The 22,383-nt window shown below is 42.0% G+C and overlaps 1 protein-coding gene across 1 annotated transcript in view; it reads left to right on the top strand.

Annotated features, from left to right (window-relative positions):
* PLB1 (phospholipase B1) overlaps positions 1–21,627 on the top strand; it is a 77,654-nt gene extending 56,027 nt beyond the window's left edge. Inside the window, exons 45-58 of the mRNA XM_050971876.1 lie at positions 1,864–1,924; positions 2,610–2,668; positions 5,173–5,231; positions 6,708–6,751; positions 7,970–8,069; positions 9,452–9,503; positions 11,265–11,345; positions 12,342–12,407; positions 12,969–13,063; positions 14,225–14,306; positions 15,586–15,690; positions 16,776–16,871; positions 20,339–20,413; positions 20,904–21,627. Of these exons, the coding sequence (XP_050827833.1) occupies positions 1,864–1,924; positions 2,610–2,668; positions 5,173–5,231; positions 6,708–6,751; positions 7,970–8,069; positions 9,452–9,503; positions 11,265–11,345; positions 12,342–12,407; positions 12,969–13,063; positions 14,225–14,306; positions 15,586–15,690; positions 16,776–16,871; positions 20,339–20,413; positions 20,904–21,125 (1,197 nt within the window). The 3' untranslated portion in view covers positions 21,126–21,627. The remainder of the gene's footprint in view (positions 1–1,863; positions 1,925–2,609; positions 2,669–5,172; positions 5,232–6,707; positions 6,752–7,969; positions 8,070–9,451; positions 9,504–11,264; positions 11,346–12,341; positions 12,408–12,968; positions 13,064–14,224; positions 14,307–15,585; positions 15,691–16,775; positions 16,872–20,338; positions 20,414–20,903) is intronic.
* The last annotated feature ends 756 nt before the right edge of the window (positions 21,628–22,383 follow it).

The following is a 22,383-nucleotide window of genomic DNA, read 5'->3' as shown; positions in this document are numbered from 1 at the left end:
TGTTCTTCGTTACACTCAAGTAAGCTTAACCTGTAGAGGGCAGTCACCTTTACATATTGGATGTGTGACCCTATACAAAGGTGATAGGAATCCCATTTTCAAAGGGACTTAATTTCCACCATGACTGAGCAACTATCATGAGGCATGTTCAGTGAGCTGCAGAAACAGATTTTGTGTGTTGGACTTGAAGAAATGGAGCAGTTATTTGCTTGGCAATCAAAATGAACTGGGCTAGTTTGACATACTGAGGGTCCTCATGACTAACCCAATTATCGGTCTTTGTGTGCCATGATGGTCACAAAGAGCAGCAGTTATTGTCTTAGCAAGTAATAATTTGCAGGACTGATATGGGATTTTTATCAGTAGAGCTAGAGTTATGCTTTAATAGGTAATTCCACTGAATCTCAACAGCAACAGCTTCTGAAGTGATAAAGGAAAGAAGTAGAGAGAGGGTAAAGCAACACTTTTGATCTAAAAATAAGCCTATCTATCCTTTCTAGCCTCTGCAACCAGACTGTAGTGGTTGATAGTGGAGCATATTCCAACATCTTTTTACAGGAACAGATGAATTTGTCGTGATGTTTTTTAACAGCAGCCATGCTTTCTGAAGACCACTGGTCTATGAAGTTTTACTCTGGTAGAATTGTGCAGCCACAGAATAATTGAGGTTGGAAGGGACCTCAGGACATCCCTAGCCTGATCTCCTGCTTTTAGCAGGGCTGGCCTTTCGATCTGTGTACACAGCTGTCATTGCTCCTGCAAGGGCTGGCCACTGGAACAATTTTAGTTTTTCCCTTGCTGCCTTCTTGGCTAATATAGTTGCTTGTTACCAAAAAACGTGGGGAGACATTGATCAGCTCTCTCTGCTGGTGAACTAAGGTGTTATGTAATGTGTGTTTGATTCAATATCTTCAATTGGTAGAATTTAGGTGACATAATAACTATTATGTCACCGAAAAATATATGGTAAAGTACAATTACTTAGAGCCTAACAGTTTTCTTTACTGGAATTTTAAAGCTTTGAAGTTTTTTCAAATTTTATATTCAGTAAAAGCAAGCCATTTTTTAAAGTTTCTAGAGAAAGAATAGGCTCCTGGCAAAGTACATGAGGAGCAATAATATAATAATAGAATATATAAGGTCGTTCCAGTGCTTGACCACTTTTTCAGTGAAGAAATTTTTTCTAATATCCAACCTGAACCTTTCCTGGTGCAACCTGAGTACATTTGCCCTTGTTCCTTCACTGGTTGCCTGGGAGAAGAGAGGCTCCTGCATTGTCACACCACCTTTCACACAGTGGAAGAGTGATAAGGTCTCCCCTAAGCCTCCTTTTTTCCCGGCTAAACAATCCCAGTTCCCTCAAGTGCTCTTCTTAGGACTTATGTTCAAACCCTTTAGCAGCTAATATAATAATACATTAGTAATATAATACATTAGTATAACATGATAACTTTGCAGGGGATTTTATTGTTGATCTTATTTGCTTTTACATCTGTTAGCTTTTGAGACAGAGCAAGACTTCAAACTTGGAGACCCCACCTTGTAAGTCACGGACAAAATTTGTAGGCAGTGGAGAGGGAAATGTAGTCATCCTTATGGAACTTTGTCATAAGCAGTATTCCAAGATGAAATGTTTTGCCTTTGGAAGAGTTTTATGCTTTGGCTGAAAAATGTCACCAGAAGTAATGATTGTTTGGATAGTGTTCCACAAAGAGGTGTAAAAGACTCTTGAACTACATAGGCACCAAACTAGGATCTATGTTTTAGCTTGGTTTTGCCCTACACTGTACAACTAAACCATATATGAATTCCACATTATCTTTTACCTACAAGATGAAACAATTTTGTAACTTCTTGTTTCAGAATTGGGGCAGTGAACTGTCGTGTCCTGATCATACTCCATCCAGTCATGTCCCAACATCAGGTGAGAAAGGACTCCTAACCTAAAATCATGCATAGGAAAAATTTCATCTTTTGTTTCTAAAAGTAATAAGATGTTGAAATTGCACATCCTAGATGGAAAGTAAACAATAAAAGCTGATATATTTAGCAACAAAGGGAAGAAGTCTGTCTTGCCACTCACAGTGAGTTCTGCATGACAGCAGGTTATGTCTCTGTGGATAAATGTGATCACATTTATTGTATGCATGTATCTTATACATCATTCATCATACAGCAGCATGGCAGGTTAAAATTGCCCAGGAGGGTTAGTGACTTAGCAAGCTGGAATGTGCTCTGATAAGCAGTGCAGTGCAAGTGCTGTGTGCAGCTTGAAGATTTTACAGGGAGATATTTAATAGGAAATATTGATCTATGACCCAGACCTGTAAATCAGTTAAAAGAGATTGAATGTATGCATCTGTAAACATATCTAGTCTGTTTTCATTTTTTTGCCTAAGCTGTTTTAAGTTCCATTTCTTTCCATGTTAGTGTAATGCACTGTTGCAAGCAAAGGCAAGAAGCTACACACACAGAACCTGAAGCTTTTTCTACCTTAAAAGTCTGCAAAAATGCATTAGATTGGAACCTAAGACTTGCATGTTTATTCTATTAAGCAGTACTTTGTTAGTTGTTGGTAATCCTGCTTTTATTCTCCTACTACTTTTTAGTCCATGAGCTACGGCCTGCGGACATCAAAGTCATAGGAGCACTTGGAGATTCCCTGACTGTGAGTACTGCTGGATTCCCACGTTTACAATCAGAAGAGCAGTTGTCAATTTCTACCCAGTTGTTGTCACATCAGGCATCATCAGATAGGAAGCAAATTGCTTTGACTTGGCAAAGCAAAACTCATCTACTTGGTTCCCTTTGCTGCAAAGGAATAGCCTCAAGGGATATGAGTGACACTGACAATTGTGTAATCCAGTAATGAATAGTTCAGGCCAGGACAGAAATGGGATCCCATTCTCCATTGCATACAGTTTATCCAAGTGTTTTTTAGAGGGAAGTGACTGTCTTATAGGATTAGTCTCATCTGACATAAAAAAAAAGAGAAGTGAAAGCAGTTTATATTTTTGATGCAAGAAGACATTTTGCTGAAAACTCCCATAGAAATAATTGACTGCTAAATGAAGTGCTTCCCACTTGAGATAATTCTAATACTTCTGTATTCCAGAGTTCTGCTTTCAGATTCTGCTTCCTGGGTTGCATTCCTAGATGTCTTCCAGTTACAGCTCTGATGTATTTCAAGTACTAAGAAATGGAGGTTTAAAACAAAAAGTAGGCAAAAACAAAACCACCAAAAGGGCCCCAGAGAAGAATAGCAGGGAATACTGCAGATCTGCACTGAAGTTTTCTGAGAAAACGTTCTAGAATTACACAGCCCTGCAGAATTGTTCTGGCATGGGATAAAAGTAAACATTTGCGTCAACAGTTTCCATGAATTTTAACTCCTGAACTAAACCAGTGCTCATTCTAGCAGCTTCTGTTCCTGTTGAGTTCAGAGGGGCTTGAAGGGCCTGAAGCCCTTAAATGATCAGGCTTGTCTTACAGGCAGGTGTGCAGGTCTTCATTATGCATCATGCACCTTCTCATTAGCTCTGAACCTGACTTTGCTTGACCTGATGTAATTCTGGCTTTCCCCCCACTGCCAAGCTTTGAGCTTTTTTTTAGAAGAAACCAGTAAAGCCCTACAAGTCTCCCTTCTATCCATTGCCATGACTCTTAAAATTAATTGCTTTATTTCCTCCCCCACATCAAATGCCAGGTATGTGCACTAGCACAGATCTCTTATTTTGAAAATATTAGTTCTTTTAATATGTGAAATATCTCAGGGAGCCCTAGTCATAGGGGCTAGATTATGATGCTTGAGGTCTCTGTCTCAAGAGCTGAGCAAGACAGGTTCTCATAATGCCATTATTCATGCAGTTCCTACCAGTTGCCACTGCCACAGCAAGGTGTGTTTGGGGTTTTATTGAGTGATTTACTTGGAGGGACCAGAAAAAGTGTCAGAGTATTTCCCAAGTGTGTGCACACCCTCACACATCCCACAGCAGCCCCGTGCACTTCGTGCAGGGTAACCCTCCTTGGCACAGGGGGACTGCAGCAGCAAGGTCCCCCAAGGCATGGATTGTGCTCCTGGCACTCTTCACAAGATCCCTGAATGCAGTCAGTGTTTATGGCTGAATTGTTGCCATGGCTTTTTGAAGAATACAAAAGTTGGTGAGACCACTAGAAAACTGTAAAGCTGCAGAAGAACTCATGTTTGCTGCCCTGAATGTGAGTCAGGGTGCTGACCTTGCTAGAGGTCTGTCCCCATCCTGTGAGCCACCCAAATTCAGCACAGAGGTGTTTGTTCTGATGCCTTTTTGTATTTATTTAATTTAGAAGGATATGAAAGTTCACAGTGCAGGAAGAAAGGCTGTCTCAATCTAGATACAGTTGGAGATTAATGAAACATTGAGCAATTCAGTCATGTCTCTGGTAGAATTCATCTGTCTGACTTCTCTAGCACCAATGCACAGTGAAAGCAATAGACACACCAACATGCTTATCTATACTGGCAAAAAAAATTCTGTCTACACCTCATCAAGTCTGTGTGCTAAGTAGCAGACTGGATCCAGGAGAGGAAAAATGGATTGTACTCCAAAGATTTGTTTTCTTGGCAGATTAAAAAGCAGCTTCTCTGATTTATGTACAGCTAAAACTGGATGGGGATTTTTCATCAGTGTTTGGGGCTTTTTTTCCTGGATTATTAAGTCAAAATCATCTTTCTTCAGGAGATGCCAGGATGAAGCATTTCCCATCAGAAAAAAATCCAAAAAAATACAAAGCCGTTGATGTTAATCTGGGTCCCATTGGGTTGCTAAAACAATATGAGTAGCAGCTTTCAAGTCTTATGTCCTTGACCTTGCAATCTGATGTCCTCTGGCTGGACTACATCTCCTCTGGTGCTCCATGGTCTGCTGTCTAGATGAGTTCCTTTTGGACATGAGGAGAAGCACAGAAAGCTGAAGAATGGGAGATGGAGGGCTGCCCACAGGCCAGTGTGTGGTGGTGAATAAGGACACAGACCTCTTATGCTAAAGCTGGGATATTGCAAAAGCTTGGCTGGATGCAGAGTAATGTTAAAGAATATTTCAGCACTTTCAAAACATGATGTCTCTCTTACCTAAATTCATAGGGCTTTTTTTCTTTAAGTATTTTATCAATTGTTATTTCCATCTTTTCCAGACTGCAGTAGGAGCCAAAGTACCAGACCTACAAACAGACTGGAGGGGACTTTCCTGGAGGTGAGTGAAAATGCACTTCTTTTTTTCTTCTGTTTTTGTGCACATGGTTAAAAGTGTGGGTCACCTGGTTGTGTAATTACATCTTTGTATATGTAAATTCAGGGGAAGGATGCTGACAGCAAGTATTGCTTGGTAAGGATTGGAGGAGTCAGGACTGGAAGAGAATAGGAGTGATTCCTGGAGGGGTGTGTGGGTTGTGTTTGTTTTTGTCGGCTTTTTCTTGCTTCCCTTTCCCTTTCCCTTTCCCTTTCCCTTTCCCTTTCCCTTTCCCTTTCCCTTTCCCTTTCCCTTTCCCTTTCCCTTTCCCTTTCCCTTTCCCTTTCCCTTTCCCTTTCCCTTTCCCTTTCCCTTTCCCTTTCCCTTTCCCTTTCCCTTTCCCTTTCCCTTTCCCTTTCCCTTTCCCTTTCCCTTTCCCTTTCCCTTTCCCTTTCCCTTTCCCTTTCCCTTTCCCCTTTCCCTTTCCCTTTCCCTTTCCCTTTCCCTTTCCCTTTCCCTTTCCCTTTCCCTTTCCCTTTCCCTTTCCCTTTCCCTTTCCCTTTCCCTTTCTTTCCTCCCAGCCTGGTTGCTACAAGCATGGTCCTGTGTCACAGTACCTTATAGCCTTTTGTTAGTCTCTCTAGAGCTTTTTCAAAATGTTGCTGTGATTATCTACTGCAGTAGATAATCACAGCAACATTTTGCTGTGATTATCTACTGGAAGGTCTGAGTGAGTGAGGGTTGGCATGAACATGGCAAGAGCAGTGCATACATACTCAGTGAAGATGTTCCAAACACCTTTGGCTATTGCAAAGTGGGCAAATGATGCACATCAGAGGGTGTGAAGCTCAGTATCCATGCTAGAGTGGAAGGAAACTACCTGCTCCCTATGGACACACATATGGTTAATAAGTGTGTGCATGTATACATTGTCCTCTTTGCTCTCTCTCCATCCCTTTGCATGTGTCTGCAGGCATAGATACTTTCAGGAGAGGCTGCCACAAGTGGTGTAAGAGTGTGTTGGCCCTGCACACAGACAAGTTTTAAATGGTGAGGCCCAGGCTCTGCATAATTGGCATTGCAGTATTGCAAATAAGTAGTTACTGAATATTTAATGCAGTTTCTCCTATGCTTAACTGTGTGCAAATGTAGCTTCAGCAAGGTAACGTGGAGCAGCTGTAGTGAGGAAACATGCCTTTCTGTGGTAGGTATCCCAGCATGTCCAGATGAAAAATCATTCTCCCAATATGGTCTGTTCCCAGCCTGAAGGCACAGCTTCTATCTTAGTGCTGCCTTGCTTTATTTAATGTGAGTTATCCCTTCACTACTTTCCCTGAATTCCTGTGGTTTATCTCCTTAGTCCTGTTTGAAGCAAGTATTTTTGGGAAGGGGGGGAGGCTGTTTTTTCCTTTTTGGGCTGCTACAACAGCATGTGGTGACAATAAGACAGATGGCTGCAGGATTAACCCTAGTGGGTGATTTTGTTCTTTCCCTTTGTAGTATTGGGGGTGATGACACTCTGGAGATCCAGGCTACTTTACCCAGTGAGTATCCTAGAAAAGCAAAAGCTGGTTACTACACTGAAAGTGGTTTAAGTAGGTGCTAGGAAACATCTGGAAATGGTAATTCCTTGAAAATCTTTGGGATGTCCATCTGTTGTAGGTATAAGCAGTTCATGTGAGTGAGAGATGAGATCCCGACTGACCTGATTAGCTGTAAAGTTGATTCAGCCCCTCCACATCACAGGACTTGCATGTGATTGTATCATCCTTTTGGCCAAAAGAATTAGGAGTAAATGTGCTGAAGGTGGCAGAAGTTTGGGGCAGACCTGTTCCTCCCTCATTTTATTTTGGGTTTTCCAGTGACTGTAATGTCTGTGGACACATGAGGGGTTATGAAATAATTACCAGTCCATCTAGCCAGGGTTGTTGACAAAGTTGTGGTTCTTCCAGATGATTCCAAGTTGCTACATAGCAATGGAAAAAAAATCTAAAAGCAGTATAAATTTTTGCCCTAGTGTTCTGTGTAACTGGGCCTGTAGTTGCCATAGAAACCATTAAGTGGTCCCTGTGACAATAAATTGGAAAGCACTTGGTTTGCAATGGCTGCTCTATTTGTATGGGATCCATGCTTTGGAGCAGTTTGACAATACCTGACATTGTCAGTAAAAAATCTGATGTGCTTTGCCCTGTACCAGGCATATCACTGTCTTTGAAGAAAAATAGAAGGCACAATTCATTTATGCATTATAAATGAGATTCTATAAAGAGGTTTCAGACAGCAGTACTATGGACACAGTAACATCAACAGTTTTCAGACATCATGCTTTCCCACTGGAAGTTTCAGTGAAATCTAGAAAAATGAAAAAAATTCACTTCTGTGCCACAAGTATTATTATCTAGCTGGGGGAGTGAGAGGTAGAGGGCCATATCCAGGGCATCTGCTTCTGGTACATGAAAGAAAGTAACCACAAATAGTCTGACAAATTCAAGACTGGTGATTTGCCCAAGATCCACCTATGCATCTCCTGGGCCACCAGGCCCTGGTTCCTCAGGCCCATGGAGAGAAATAATGGCAGTGCTGAAATTTGGATAGTAACTAGAGTCTCCAAAGCAGGTGTGTCTCTAGCTCCTGTAAGTCATGGTGAATGGGGGGAAAACACAGCTCTGTATTCTGCCACACGCTTGGCTCCTGCTCCTGCAGGGAGGCAATGCTGCTGGCTGCACTGTGAATGGTTAAACACTGTGGTTTTTCTTTTTAAGACATCCTGAAGAAATTCAATCCAAACCTCTTTGGCTTCTCCACTGGCAGCTCTAAGGAAACAGCTGGATTCAACGTTGCAGAGAGAAATGCCGCAGCACGGTAAGGACAATCCCAAAGGAGTGAGAAGTGATGGACTGGCAGGCTACCTCTGGGATGCGTGACAGGATTGAGGTGATGCTGATGACCTGCTGGTACTGAGCATTTTTCTGTGATCTGGTGTTTTCAATTGTGAGTTTCAGGGTTTTGCTTTTTTTAATTCAATTTGGTATTTGGGGGATTTATTTGTTATCTTTTTCTAAATTAGACACAAGCTTCTTTTCTTTATTCTATTTCTGCCCATAATTTTTGAGCCAATGCCTTAGTTATGCTTCTAATTCAACCAGTACCTTTTTCTGCCCAGCCTTCAGTGTACAGGTCCCTAATTCACTGTCAGGCAATATCTGCAATGAGGAAAAAATTCATGAGCATCTCTTTTAATCCTTGATTTCTAGAGAATGGGCCTGAAACTAGCAAATAGAAGCCTACTTCTACCCTAAAATATTACTCCTGTTTGCAGTGCAAAGGGGAAAAAACCAAAAAAAAAAACCAGCTGAGAAATAACTCCTTTCTCTTCCTGGAAAAAAAATGTACTAGTCTGTTAACAAGCAAAACATGTAAGAATTTGTATGGCTTACACTGTGTCTTCTCCATGAATACTCACAAAATTTGTTTCCAAAACTTTTTGTGACACCTTTAACAGCCATTAAATCTGCTGTAAGAGAGATTTAGGATAACTATCAAAGCCTGTATTGCTACTAAATATTTCATAGGTTCCCTGAGCAAAGCTGACTCAGCGTGATCAATATGGTTCTAGGAATCCAAATAATGTAACTGCATTTGTGTAGTTGCTGGAGAGAGGCAGGGTTTGTTAGCTCAAGCACAGTCTTCTTCTAGTGTATCAGGAGCTCATTTCCAGCTGGTGTCTCAGCATGGTTTGTGCTTTGGCCCGTGGATGTAGCATCCTGTCCAGAGCTGGACTGGGACTCTCAAGCCTGGCAGTCCCACAATGTAAGCACTCTCTCCCAGCCATAAGACAAGCCATAGGAATTTCAGGCCGGATCAGGAAGGCTGGTTAAGTGCCCAGTGTCTGTGTCAGCACCAAACTCCCCCACTAGATTTTTGAAGCGAGTTATGCAACTCAGTGTCTCTGTGCATCTGGGCATCAGTGTTTTTTCCCAAACAAAATGTACCAAGGCCAAGTCTGAGATGGGAAGAACTCACACCAGTTGCCTGCCACTGGCAGCCATCCCAGCTGAAGCCTTTTTGGATCAGATTATTCACTTGTGCAACTTGGTCCTTCAGTTTTTGCTCAGCATTTTGAGACATCACTTTCCTTATTCTGATTTCTGCTGATCCTGAGATCCCCTGCAGTGAGGAGTGGGGATCAAGAAGGTGATGTGCTTTTGGAACACACATCTGAAATCTACTGTTCTCTCCCCTAGTGACATGCCTGCCCAAGCAGGTGCATTGGTGGAGCTGATGAGAAGCAGCACGGTGAGTGGGATTTGGGCCACACCTCTGTGCTGCTGGGGTCTCTGGGAGATGACTGTAATTAATGGGATGCTTCAGTCTTGAAGAGTGCTTTACTGATGAAAGAAAAGTCCTTGTCTCTGCTGTGCTTTCCAAGATGAATGTGCCAGATGAATTACCCCTAATGTAGGCTGCAGTGCAGATGGGAGAGGTAAAGATGGTAGGGAGGAAGAGAAGAAATCTGAAGGCTCTGGTGAGATCACAGGATTGCTTTGTTGAGCATCAACCTTCAAAGTGAAGGTCATGAAGGCTGAGTGTAAAATTGCTGAAGCAGGTTGGTCTGCAGACCAACATGAGTCACAATATCCACAATACTGGTGAGAGGGACTATGAAGTCTTTGCAGGAGAAAAAGCCCTCTCAAAGTCTGGTTTTGAGCAGGCAAATAATTAATTAGTGACCAGAAACTTCAGGAATGGACGAATCTCTGTCACACCATGATCTTCTAGAGAATTAATAGGGTATCTAGCATTGTGGACCAGTCTGCTGTGGCAAGTCCACTGAGAGCAACAATTGAGCATCAAAAGCAGGGAGGGGAAGAAATCTGAGAAACCCAAGGCTGCCCTGCTCTGAGTGTTGGCTGAATTTGAGTGGATGACTGTCTGAGTGTGAGCTGTTGGTTCAGGGATAACATTCCCTCTAAGGGAACTGGAGTGCCTGGTGCTCCTTGGCTCAGATTGAATGGGAAAGGAAGGCACTGAATAAGCAGGATTTGTCAAAGCATGTGGCTCTCTATGCCAGAACTCTTGATGGATGCTGCATGCTCACCCCACTGTCAGTTACTCTGCATTGCCAATTGTTTGGCAGAGTGAAGAGAGCTGGCATGGCTTTTCAATAGAATAGGAGAGGAGAGGTTGTCGTGCTTTGTTTTATTCACAGCTTTTTATGCATTTTTTTAAAAAAAAGGGAGAGGGGTGTATCCCTGCCATGACATTGCCTCTGCATGAAAGTCTTTCTGAGCAAATTGCTGGTTAAAGAGGAGAATTCAGACCTGGGTGATTCCCAGGCCCTCCCTCTATTTGTGGGATCCTTTCGCAGATGTTTGTTATGTAAATGCACTACACTAAAAATAGTTGCCTTTGATTCCTTTCTTTGTACTGAATGTTACAAAATGTTTTGATGAGATCCAACTCTCAGCAGCGCCTATTGTTAGCTTGTGGTGACGTGGATGCTGCAGCTGCCCTTATATGAGCTCAGTGAAGTCACCAGCCTCCTGGACTCTTCTATTTTAATCCAGCTGTCTGTTCCCTGGGGCACCCCTTGCCCCTCCTGGCCACGGGGTAAATCTTGCCCAGCTGGCAGGGATCCCCAGCAGCTCCAGTTCCACAGCTACATGAGTCACTCCAGCCTCCATTCCCACACGGCTTTATCCCCACTCTGCCTGCAGTGTGCAGCCATGGCTGGCAAATCTCTGCTGTCCACCCCTGTTCTGAAGCTGACATTCATTTAGGGATGCTTGCTGCCACAGACACATTTCTGTGCTTGGTTACCCTGACAGAGCTTGTCTGCTGAAGGGAATTTCCTTACAGAAGCCAAGGTGAATTGCAGTAGACTAGCAAACAGTTCAGATTTTCCCCCTGGAGAGGTGCTTTTCTTTTGCCAGCTTAACTCAGCATACCTCCTTTGTTCTGCCCTACTGTCTGTGCCCATTTAGCCCCATTTGTGAATGTTACCTCTGCATGCCTAAGCAATGGATGCTGCAATCTGTTTATTTTATGTGCCACTAGAAAATTAACTTCAAGGAAGACTGGAAGCTGATTACCATCCTTGTTGGAGGCAGTGACCTATGCCAGTACTGCTTGGACAAGGTTTGTATCTCTGAATTAGGCATTCTCATCCAGGCATTTGGCAGGTGACCAGCCCTGGAAACATAGCCTTTCTCTCTCTCAGGGAGCCAGAGTTCCTCTTTGTTTAAAAAGCACTAAGAAATCCTGCCCCTTTCATCTTCATTGTATCAGAAACAAGTGCACAGCTTTTAATACAGGGGCACTGCAGCTCTGAAGAAATGCATGATTTGAGTACTAGGAACCTGCTCATTTGAACAAAACACAAAGATTAGGCTGAAGAGCTCTTCCTTCTTAACTGGACAAAGTAATCAGTGTGGTGTCTCAGGCATGTGAGGGGACACAAGTGAAGTCTTCTGCAAAACATCCCCACACAGTAATTGCTGAGAATGCCCAATTCTTGCTTCAGAATGACACCCAAAATAGTAACATTAGTTTATAGTGAAAAACATGTCTTTTCTTGAGCTATGAGTGGTCATCCCCTCTGAAACCGTTTGTGTGGCACAGACTGGGGGTCTGTACCAGGCACTGTTCTCTGTTTTGCTCTTTCCTTTGCAGGCTGCTGCCTGGAGCCTTTGTCCCCACAGCTACACCTCTATAGCTACAGTCACAAAGTTGTTTTGCTTATGGGCTTTGTGGGGTCTGACTGCCTTCAGATCAGTTTCTCCATATAGGGAGTTTGAAAAAAAAAACCCTTCTGTTCATAAGGCAAATCAATCTGCTCTGGGTCCCATAAAAAACAACCCAAAATCCAAAAATGTGGTTGATATAGTCATTATCAGGGAAAGGCTCTGCCAAGATACCTCAGGATTTTCTACAGAGATCAGAGGAATATATTAATGGTATAAAAACATCAGCACTATATAACCTCTGTACATGTGCCAGATCAACTTCTTGATCTGGAAATATATCTGCCAGCAAAAGAAAAAAGGAGCACCAAGTTGGTATAGCTTTTCACAGATCATCTTGTTGGTTCCTGAAAAAGACTGAGTCAATTTTAATTTTATTTTTTTTTAATAGGAAACCTATTCAGTGCAAAAGTATGTAAAGCACCTTCAGGACACTCTGGATATTTTCTATAAGGAGGTAAGCTTTTAAGATACCCTAGCAAGCTATGTTCCTGGCAAGTACACTGATGTTTTTCTCACCTCTGATAGACTGTCAGTGATTATGTTTCGTACAAGGTCATCTTTCAAATAGCTGGAGTCAGACTGTTCTTCAGTGCTGCATTTCAATGACTGTACTAGCTAATGCCCTGAGAAAGAGGGCTGCAGTTTCAGAAAAACTGTGTGTTTGACAATATTTATGCTGTTGACCAAACATACCATGACCCTACAGCTAGTTTTCGTGGCTAAACCAGCCATGAACAGTTTCATTTACCCTAGAGCAAATGTAAATGTCCCAGGGAGTGAAGCAGCATTTCAGCTAGTTTGTACTAGCTGCTGGAATTCTTTTGGCTGACATCCACTGTATGTCTCCCTCCCTCCCCCTCCTTTTATACATCATCCTTGCACATGCCATTGGCTGCAGGCAGTGCAGTTTGCACTGACTCCCTGACCTATGGATGGCACTCCTTGCTCTTTGTAGTGGTATCATGTTCTGTTATTTGTAACATGTCTGTATGTCTGGTTATTATAATCCTCACAGCTCCCAAGAGTCTTTATCAACGTGGTGGAGATGCTGGAGCTCTCTGGACTGCGTCAAATCACAGCAAGTTCTTCAGAGTGTGCCTTGACAGCAAAGTAAGTGAGCAAAACAGCTCTTTGCCTATAAAGTGATATTTTTTTGGCTGAGTCTCAATTTCTACAGCAGGACATCTACACTGAGCTTTCCAAGCTACGTGCATTGCTTCCTTTACCTGATGCACCCATCAACTTTCTCTTACTTCTTGCAGTACTTCAGCTAAAAGACCTGCACCTGTAGATAGCAGAGTTCTCACTTCTCAGCTGTAAGGCAGCATGACACAGCACAAGTCAGCATATGATTGCTGAACTTCAAAGGATTTTTTGCCCAGACATCTGCTGGTCAGCAGCACAGGCTGACATCCCTGATTCCTCTCCTTGTATCCAGTGCTGCATTACCTCTGGTGCAGGCTGGGCTGCATGCAGCAGAGCACAGCCAGGAACTGCTCCTCACAGCTAATGAAGGAGACCAAAATCTTAACTCAGAGAAGGTTGAGAGACTTGTTTTAGAAAGCAGCAGTGTCTTTAAAGGCATCAGAATGGATGTGAAAAAGCTCTTTAGTCTAGCAGAGAAAGGTATAACAAAGACCAGTAGTTGCAAGGTGATGCCAAATGAATTCCAATTAAGTTAGGCACAGATTTTTAAAAATACAAGTGATTAACTGCAGGAACACACTGGAAGGGAAAATAATGAATTGATGATCTTGCTCAACGTCTTCATATTCATTCCAAGCACATTCTTAGAAGATTATTTTCGGTGAAGCACAAGTTATTACCTCTTGTTATGAAGGTAACATAATAAAACAGAGTGGTACAAAGACTCAGACTACATGAAAAATTTGTCTTTTCTAACTTTACACTCCCAGATGTCTGAAACTCTGCTGTAAGCCCATTCATGGAGTGGGTTTTCTTGTTATTCTAACACGTGTGAGTTCCTGCTGATGGGTGGCACACTAAACACTTTTTTCGCGTTTGACTCAAGAGTTGCAGATCCTGCAGCTCTTTCTGCCTGTGGTAGTTGTTCATTTTGAAAAGTAAGTCAGTAGACATTTTTCTTTTTTAAAGTGTCTGTCCCTTCCTAAGCCACCAAGGTGGCTCTCCCTTCTGCATGTGAGCTTTGAGCACCTATCCTGAGCTTCTTGAAGCGGGCACACAGTGCTGAAGAGCTGTGAATAAACTATTCCAGACTGGCTTTTAATTCTAGTATTTCTTTCATTGAAGGAAAGCTTGCCCATGTTTCTTAAACCCAGAGGAAAATTCTTCTGAATTAGAAGAAATTAAGAGAGTTAACAGAGATTTTCAGGTAATGCATTGATTCTGTAACTGGTCATCTTCACTTGTGTCTCTGTATTGCTTCACTCACTTCCCTTCCTGTCATGCGTTTCCTCAGCAGTACAGAGAGGGATAACTGGGAAACAACTTGGCTACAGCCTAATCAAAACCCTACCCAGCTAACCAGTTAGTAGCAGTGCAAGACTTTCCACATTGCCTTCTGATTTGACCTCAGTTCTGAGCTGGATGCATATGGAGACCAGTTCTGTTTCCAGCTGCTGTTTCAACAGCCAAAAAGGATTTAGTAATGATGGCTGCTTTGTTGATATGTGTTTGTCTGTTATGAGTCCAACGAGCAGCTCACATGAATTAACATGCCACTGCAAGAGTGACAAATGACCTTGCATCAGCTGTTTTGTGGTTACTCTTAGCAGAAGAAATTAACTAAACCAACCATGGGCCAGCTTGCTATCTGAGAGTAACTTTTCATAGCCTCAGGCGTGAGATTCACTCAAAATTAACAGAGGCTATAAATAGCTATTGGAGCAGAAGCTTTTTCCATCGATGTTCTTATGAGTACAGGAATCACTGTATCAGATCACATCATGTTCTCCATTCTGGCTCTGGCAATGAATCTGACAAAGCTCAAGAAATTCACCCTGGGTAATGCTTGTATAAGCCTACTAGAGGGGTCATTTTCCTTAATTAAGGAAGAGGGATTAGGAATGTTTTGAGATATCACCAGGAGCATTAGCATTTATACTCATAAGATGGCAAGTTTTTTATTTGTATGAATGTCTGTGACCATCATTTTTGAAAGTGGCAGGTAATTTTCCAATGTTTAAGTATTATTTTAATTCAAGCACACATTTCTGAAAAATCAAGCTTGCTTCAGCCTCAAGTTGGCATTCTAGATTCCTTTGTCACTTCTAAAAATGTTGACTTTGTCCCTTCTTTTATACTTTTCTGCAAATTTTAATCTCATTGCAGTTGTGCAGTTTTGGTTTCTATAAATAAAGTTTGAAATTTTTTTTCTGTTTTTTTATTTAATTAACAACTTTATATTTTTGACTTTTTTTGTTTGAATTAATCCAGCTTCTGTGCATTTTCCTCATGAAAATCTCCTCGTGAACCAAATTATTTTCTTAGCTGTTTTCTTGACTGTTTTGTAGCATTTTGCTGGATTTATACTAACGATTTATGGCTTCCTACACTGAAAGATGTTTAATCTGGCTGTTGCTGCTATCTGACAAATGTTGGATGAGCCTTGCAAGTGACTCCCGTGTTTTCACTGATTGCACTGCACGCAGGCTGAAGCCTTGCAGCTGATCAACAGCGGGCGGTACGAACAGCGGCAGGACTTCGCTGTTGTCATCCAGCCGTTCTTCCGGAACACCTTGTTGCCCCTGGATGGTGTGAGTCTTCTTTTGCTTTTCCATTATGCAGGGGCCAGTATCTTGATTTCTTTTAAGCCAGTAAGATCCATGCCACGAGGACTGTGTTTTCTTCTCTCTGCACAGTCTAGCGGCACAGCGTGGAATCCGTGCTAAGAGTGAGGGAGGAGAAGACAGGAAGTCTCACAAGAATATTCACAGTGCTGCCTGTGAATCAAAATGGCTTTAGGAAACATTTATAGCCTGCACCCATAAACAAGGCACCCTCTGACTTCCTCTGAACTGCATGTTGCTTGCCTTGTTGAGGAGGTTGGTTAGCATTCACCACAGTTTCCCGATTTAGGTTATGGAATGTGTTCAGGTTTTCTTCAAATGGAGACCAGCACTTGAATCTCTGACTCATCCAAGCATGGAAACAGGAAGCAGCCTTTGAAACCAAACACTGATTCTCCTCCTTTTCTCTGGCCTTAGCATTATGTATGCTGTATAGTTAAGGATACGAATATCCAGCATGAATTCTCATCAAAACAACCCAGTTTTGCATAGTACTGATACTTTTTTCATACCATCCCCATTTTTTTTCCTGTCAGCCTAAAAGGTCGATTAATGGTCACCATACAGGTAGTGATGAGGCAAATTCTCCATAAGAGAGACATTTACCACAGTTGGATAAGCCCACCATTTTTATTGTTGTCTGAAATTCAGAAGAAATTTCAACACTTGAGATGTTGTAAGTTGGAGTCACAGAAGTTTAACAAGCAATAATAAGCACTTTCTATCAGTTCTGTACAAAATGGAATGTGGGTCAATGGCAGGGTCCATGTAACAGCTGTGACTGTTGGCTTAATGATAAGTTTAGTTTTGTTGTGAAATTTTTTGTGTGAAGCTGAGCAGGCTGCATTACGCAGAAGGTCTCAAGGTGCTGTAATCAGCCCATAGTCAGAAGCACCTAAGTTTATTTCCAGTGTGAAAACATGAGCATATTGCCTTTAGGAAGGTACCAAAATTGTGAAGTGGGTATATCAAGTACAGTACACTATTAGATACAATATGTCAGGTCTCAAAGATTGAAATTTGCTGAGAAATTATTTTTGCTTTTATTGCAGACTAGCAAGCCAGATATGAGTTTCTTTGCTGCAGACTGCTTTCATTTCAGTGTAAGAGGCTATGCTGAGATGGCCATGGCTCTCTGGAACAATATGGTAAGGGGTTACAACATAGATCCCTATGTGCTTGTGGTAGCAGTGTCTACAAAAGATCATGAGAAAGGTGTCTGAAACAAAAGAGTAAGCAAGACATAAAATTGATATCCTAACAAGAGGGGGTTACTCAACTCTGAGGTTCTTCTCACCCTGCATTGCTTAGGAATGTAATCCCAAGTGATCATTTGAATGAAACAGTGTAAGTCTTTTCTCATTCAAAATGGGAATTCTCAAGAGTCTTAATGTAACAAAAATTTCCTTTCTGATTTGGTAAATAGCTTGCATTAAAACAAAAAGTCAGCCTAGTTAAACATTCATTTCTGTAGGTTTGCTGAAAATGTCTGTTAAATGATCTTGCCCTTCTTCAGTGAATTCTGTTATATTTATTAGGAAAACATATATGTGACTGATTTTTTGCTGCCATTAATAGTGTGGACATGTTGTACCACCCACTCTTCTATCTGAGGCAGTTTTGGTAGAGTCACTGAAACTAATGGGGGGCTGAAATCAAACTTAAGATGATTGTAATCACATTCCATCTGTCATTTTGGGGGAAAATGAATAGCTTTTGAATAGTGTTGGAAGAAGATGTCAGAGTACATGCCAGACTTGGTAACTCCAAGGTCACAGTTGCTTTCAGAAACATTTCCCCACATTGGAAAGAAGACCATGGCATTTTTATGCCACAGCAACATTTCCTCCCCTTGTCTTGTAAACATCAGTAGCCAAATCCATTGTGTGAGCAGAAATCCTGCATCCTGGTTTGCACAAGAAACAAACATAAATGGAGGGGAATTTCTTTTACTTCCAAGTAAAAGTTTGAGCAAGATAAGAAACTTACAGGATACCCCAGAATGAGCTTGAAAATAAGGACTGGAAAGTGCAGGGCAGGAATCTGTGCAGCTGCCCAGCATAGCATATGAGCTGTAGCTCCAGGATTATAGAGTGTACAGTGCAAGCACACGCTCGGAGTAATTGATTTGTGCACGCACAGCAAATCTGCCTGTTTTCCATCAGGTTTCCCTGTCTGGGGCTCCAGATGACAGCAGGCTGGGGCTGGTAGGCTTCACTGTGCTTTGTAGCTTCAACAGGGCTAATGGTGGGCCAGAAACCCCAGGCAAATGTCGAAAAATTCAAACTGAGCGTGGCTGAGGGTTTCAAGAAAAAAAAGGGACAGTACCTGGGCATATGGCAGTCTTAAATTGGATTTCTGTTGCCATGTGGTATTCCTATTGGCCATTACTCATTCCTGAATCACCATCAGTCTTTTTTCCTGTGCCACCAGAGGTTTTTTTTTTCTGTCCAGACTGTCACTCATTTCCTACGCATATATGGATATTGACACAAAGCTCTCTACTGGGGCGGCAGGGATCAGGTTCTTACTGATGCAAAGCACCACTATTCCCTCCCTTAGAGATCTGTCGGTCAGTGCCAACTGCAGATATTACTGTTTACTATTTCAATCTAGTTCTTGTAACACATCCCTGCTTTTCCCTTGCAGTCCTTGTACGGCAAGGCTGTGCAAGCTTACTGTAAGGCTGTATTGTTTCCCTGTTCCCTGAAAAGCTTGGCAGGCTGCAGGCTTAGGGCCAAATGACACGGATTCTTGTCAGTGCACATAAAGGGCCAGACTGTGCCTGGCCACTGTGCGGGTACTCAGGGATTGGGATGACTTACGGTCTCTCCCTTGCCATAATGTTCTTCGTCCTTTTGGCTTTGTGCAAAACAAAGTGTGCTCCTGCTCTCTGAGGTCAGAGGATGCTGTAGTCTTAAGGGGTTTCCACTGGTCCCAAACCCACCTTGTCAGGTCTTTGGTCGAGGTGAAGAGACACATGGACAGAGCGTTTGGTTTGTGTTCTGCCTCCATGCTTGCCACATGCTCTAGAGCTGTGGGTTTCTTCCAGAACTTGTTCTCTGTGCTCATAGACTTGAGGATACTGTCATCTTCTAAGCCCAGAAGCTAATGCTTCTGAAGAACAGATTGCATAGAGATGAAGTAAGCATGGCTGGTTACAGAATTTTGCATTTTATCATCTTTTGTCTGGGCTCTGTGCCAGAATCCTTACCAAGTGCCCTGGCATGGGAAGAATTACAATTATCTACAAATAACCAGTTGCACCTCAGGCAGAATGCTGCAAGATGTGAGGCACACATTGTACAAATAACAGAGCTGTTCCCTTTAAGGTACAGAAAAACTACCAAATTGTCTTCACTGCATTAGCTGGTGGGTGGGCCAAGTGATTAGGAGTCATAAAAGAGTCCATCAGGACCCTATAACGATTAGCAAAACTTGTCATCCTGTTTTGCTTCTAATCTTTTCTTCACTTGTTAGCTTTCTTCTCTTCCCTTGTTATATTTTCTGTGGTTCATATATTTTTAGTTTTCAGTCTTTGCTAGCTTCTTTCTGTTTCTTAATTTTTTTTATTAAAAATGAACGAGAGAGAAAGTATTCTCAATGTTTCCATATGAGACTCTCATGGATAAAATTTATTTTTTCCATGTTATGTTGGTCTTGTTGCTCTATTGTTTCTCTTCAGCATGCAGCTGACACTTTATTCCCTTGAGGACAGTAAATGCCTGTATGGACAATAGCAGAAGCAACAGCCGTCCTCTGTGATGTATTCCCAGAAGTGCTGGATGACAACTTTGCAGTTCTCTGTGGACCAATCTTGTAGTCATTACTTCAGGCATGTCCATACAACAGTTGTAAACACTTCAGTTAACATGACTGAGCAAGCCTCTACTTGTTAGCTTAACTATGGCAACCAGTGGTATGTGCACTGCTAGCCAAGAACAGCTGCCTGCTATTAGCCTGGGCACATTTTATGTTGGCTTGGAAATGGACTCAGGGTGAGCCTATGGTCAGCTATTGCAGCTTAGCTGCCAACTGATAATATAAAAACCTCTGTGTAACTCACTTCTTGCAAGATTGTGAACCCAGCCTCAGTTAAAATTCCCAGGGAATTTCTTGTCTGAGTGCAGACTGCAAAGGTTGGCATTGTCCCATCTTCTCTGTAACTCTGTCATTCCTGAAGTAACTCCCATCACCATGACACCTAGGCACCTTTCTTTAAGTAATGTGCTAAGTAATATGTCTAAAATCTGTCATGTGGGTTTTTTTCCTTTGTGGTTTACACTGCCATTTGAGACAAGTACATGGCAGAACAGTGAACCACTTTGCTTTAGCTGAACATTTAAAATGCATTGTATTCAGAGCAATGAAAAAGGAAAAAACACTTATCCTATTCCTTGCTTCTGAGGGAGTTATTCTGCAGCCAGTCCATCAGATTCTCAATGTCTTCAGTTCACAAGTGTTAAAATGTTTGCAAACTTTGCTCCTTCTACCACACTTCTTCATTACTGCAAGCAGCAAAAGATTGGTTAAGAAGTTGTAACTGTCTGAATCAAGAGAGTTTGAGAAGGAAAACATTCATCATTAAGTCTAACATTGCTTTTCTCTTTTTCAGCTGGAGCCAGTTGGTGAAAAGCAGACTTATAACAACTTTACCCATGACAGATCAAAACTCAGGTGTCCAAACCCTGTAAGTAAAGGTGAAGGTGCTCTCTCCATTAATTGCCTTTATTTTTTCTCCTTTCTTCACATGGGTAGACCTCTTTAAAAGAGTGTCTTTGTGAAGGTTTCAAATGGCTAAAATATATTCCTGTTTGTTACAGACAGGGAAATCTACTTAAGACTTAAGACAAAAAGCTTTATCCTCACTGCAATGGAAAGCCTTTCATTAAAGCTAATTCTGATGAGTCTGTGTATTTCCATTTGCTTGTTTGCAGCAAGCAAATTAGGAAGTGATGCCACCACTCATGATTCTGAGGTGGCTTCTTTTTTGTGTTCTCAGAATTTTTAGTCAACAGAGCAGGAGAGTGTTTGGGCTAAGATAGAGAGAAGGCAAAACCAGCTGACTGTCTAAAGATCTACCATTCCTCTCTGAGAAGAGGCAGTGTCATATGTCATATTGTTGGAAAACTGCCATTGAGTGATCTGTGGTCAATAAAGCCTTTGCTCTCCATTTGTAGGAGAAACCTTTTCTTTTCACACGAAGGAATAGTGGATTTGGAAATTCAGATGTCACCTTGGAGAAAACAGACTCTTCAGTCCCCTACTGGGCTGTCATTGTGACTGCAGTAGCTGGGGTCCTGGTGGGCTCTTTACTTGGCTGGGTTGTGTCACGAAGAAGAACCAAGAAGCACCAACGTAAGGCTGGCACAGGAAACAACATGAAAACAACCCCTCTGTAAAACAGGTGGAACAAACATCTTTCTCTGATGAGGCTGCTCTCTACTGTGACACAGAGAGTAGCAGAATAAAAAACCTGTTGGATATGAATGAAGCTTCTTGGTTGCCCAAATAACATTGATCAGTAATGTATTTTAGAGTTATCTTCTGTGGACTGTGGTCAGGTGGAGGATGAAGTTCAAAGTAATGCTGTGGTTTCATGCCAGGATGCAACTAAGTACCACATACCTGCTCACTCAGTCCTACCACAGGGATGAGGAGGAGAACTGGAAGAAGGTAAAACCCATCAATTGAGATAAGAACAGTTTTGATAACTGAAATGAATTAAAATGTAATAATAATAATAATTGAAATTAAATGGGAAGTAACATAAAAGAGAGAGGAATAAAACTCAAGAAAAACTAGTGCTGCACATTACAATTGCTCATTGCCTTCTGACTGATGCCCAGCCTGTCCTTGAACAGCAGTCAGACCCTCCTGGACTTCTTCCCCCACTCTGTATAGTAAGTATGAATTTCTATGGCATGGAATATCCTTTTGGCCAGCTAAGGTCAGCTATCCTGGCCATGCTCAGTCCCAGCTTCTGGTGCTGGCAGAGCACAGGAAACTGGAAAGTCTTTAGTTAGAGTAAGCACTACTTAGCAACAACTAAAATATTGATTTATTATCAACATTATTCTCATACAAAATCCTAAACACAGCACTGAACCAGCTATTATGAAAAATATTAATTCTATCCCAGCTGAAACCAGGACAAAGTGCTAAAAACTTTTTCATCCTGGGGTCCAGTTCTCTGTTTCATGAATATTACTCAATTGCACAGAGCCAGCTCACCTGTTCATGCATCTTGGCTTCTTAATTGTCCATCTGTCCTTTTCTCTGATAAACCTCTATTTAAAATGTTAGAGACAAGTCTATGATTGCAACCTGGTATTCTCCAATAGTAAGGTGTGAGTGAGATAAATAGCAGCTGCAACTTCTCATGTTATATTTCCAGCAAGACCATTGCATTGAAGGTGCTATGGTGATTCTACATGGGCAAGTAAAATGCCATGGAAATATCTTTAAACTGTTTCTGAACAATTTGGTATCCCTGGTGCAGTGCTGGGCAGCACAGATGGAATAACTCAGCACTGCCTTAGACGCCAGGTTCCTTCCATGTGGGACTGGGTGTGAACCTGGGCTGTATCTGTCACTTCTCCTCCCGGGCTAAATAACCCAGGGACAGTCCTGTATCCTCCTGCCCTCCCCTGTATGGGA

This window comes from Serinus canaria, chromosome 3 (genome assembly GCF_022539315.1).
Source record: "Serinus canaria isolate serCan28SL12 chromosome 3, serCan2020, whole genome shotgun sequence".
NCBI classification, from domain to species: Eukaryota; Metazoa; Chordata; class Aves; order Passeriformes; family Fringillidae; genus Serinus; species Serinus canaria.
The sequence above is the reverse complement of the archived record's forward strand: the minus strand, read 5'-3'. Positions and strand labels throughout refer to the sequence as shown.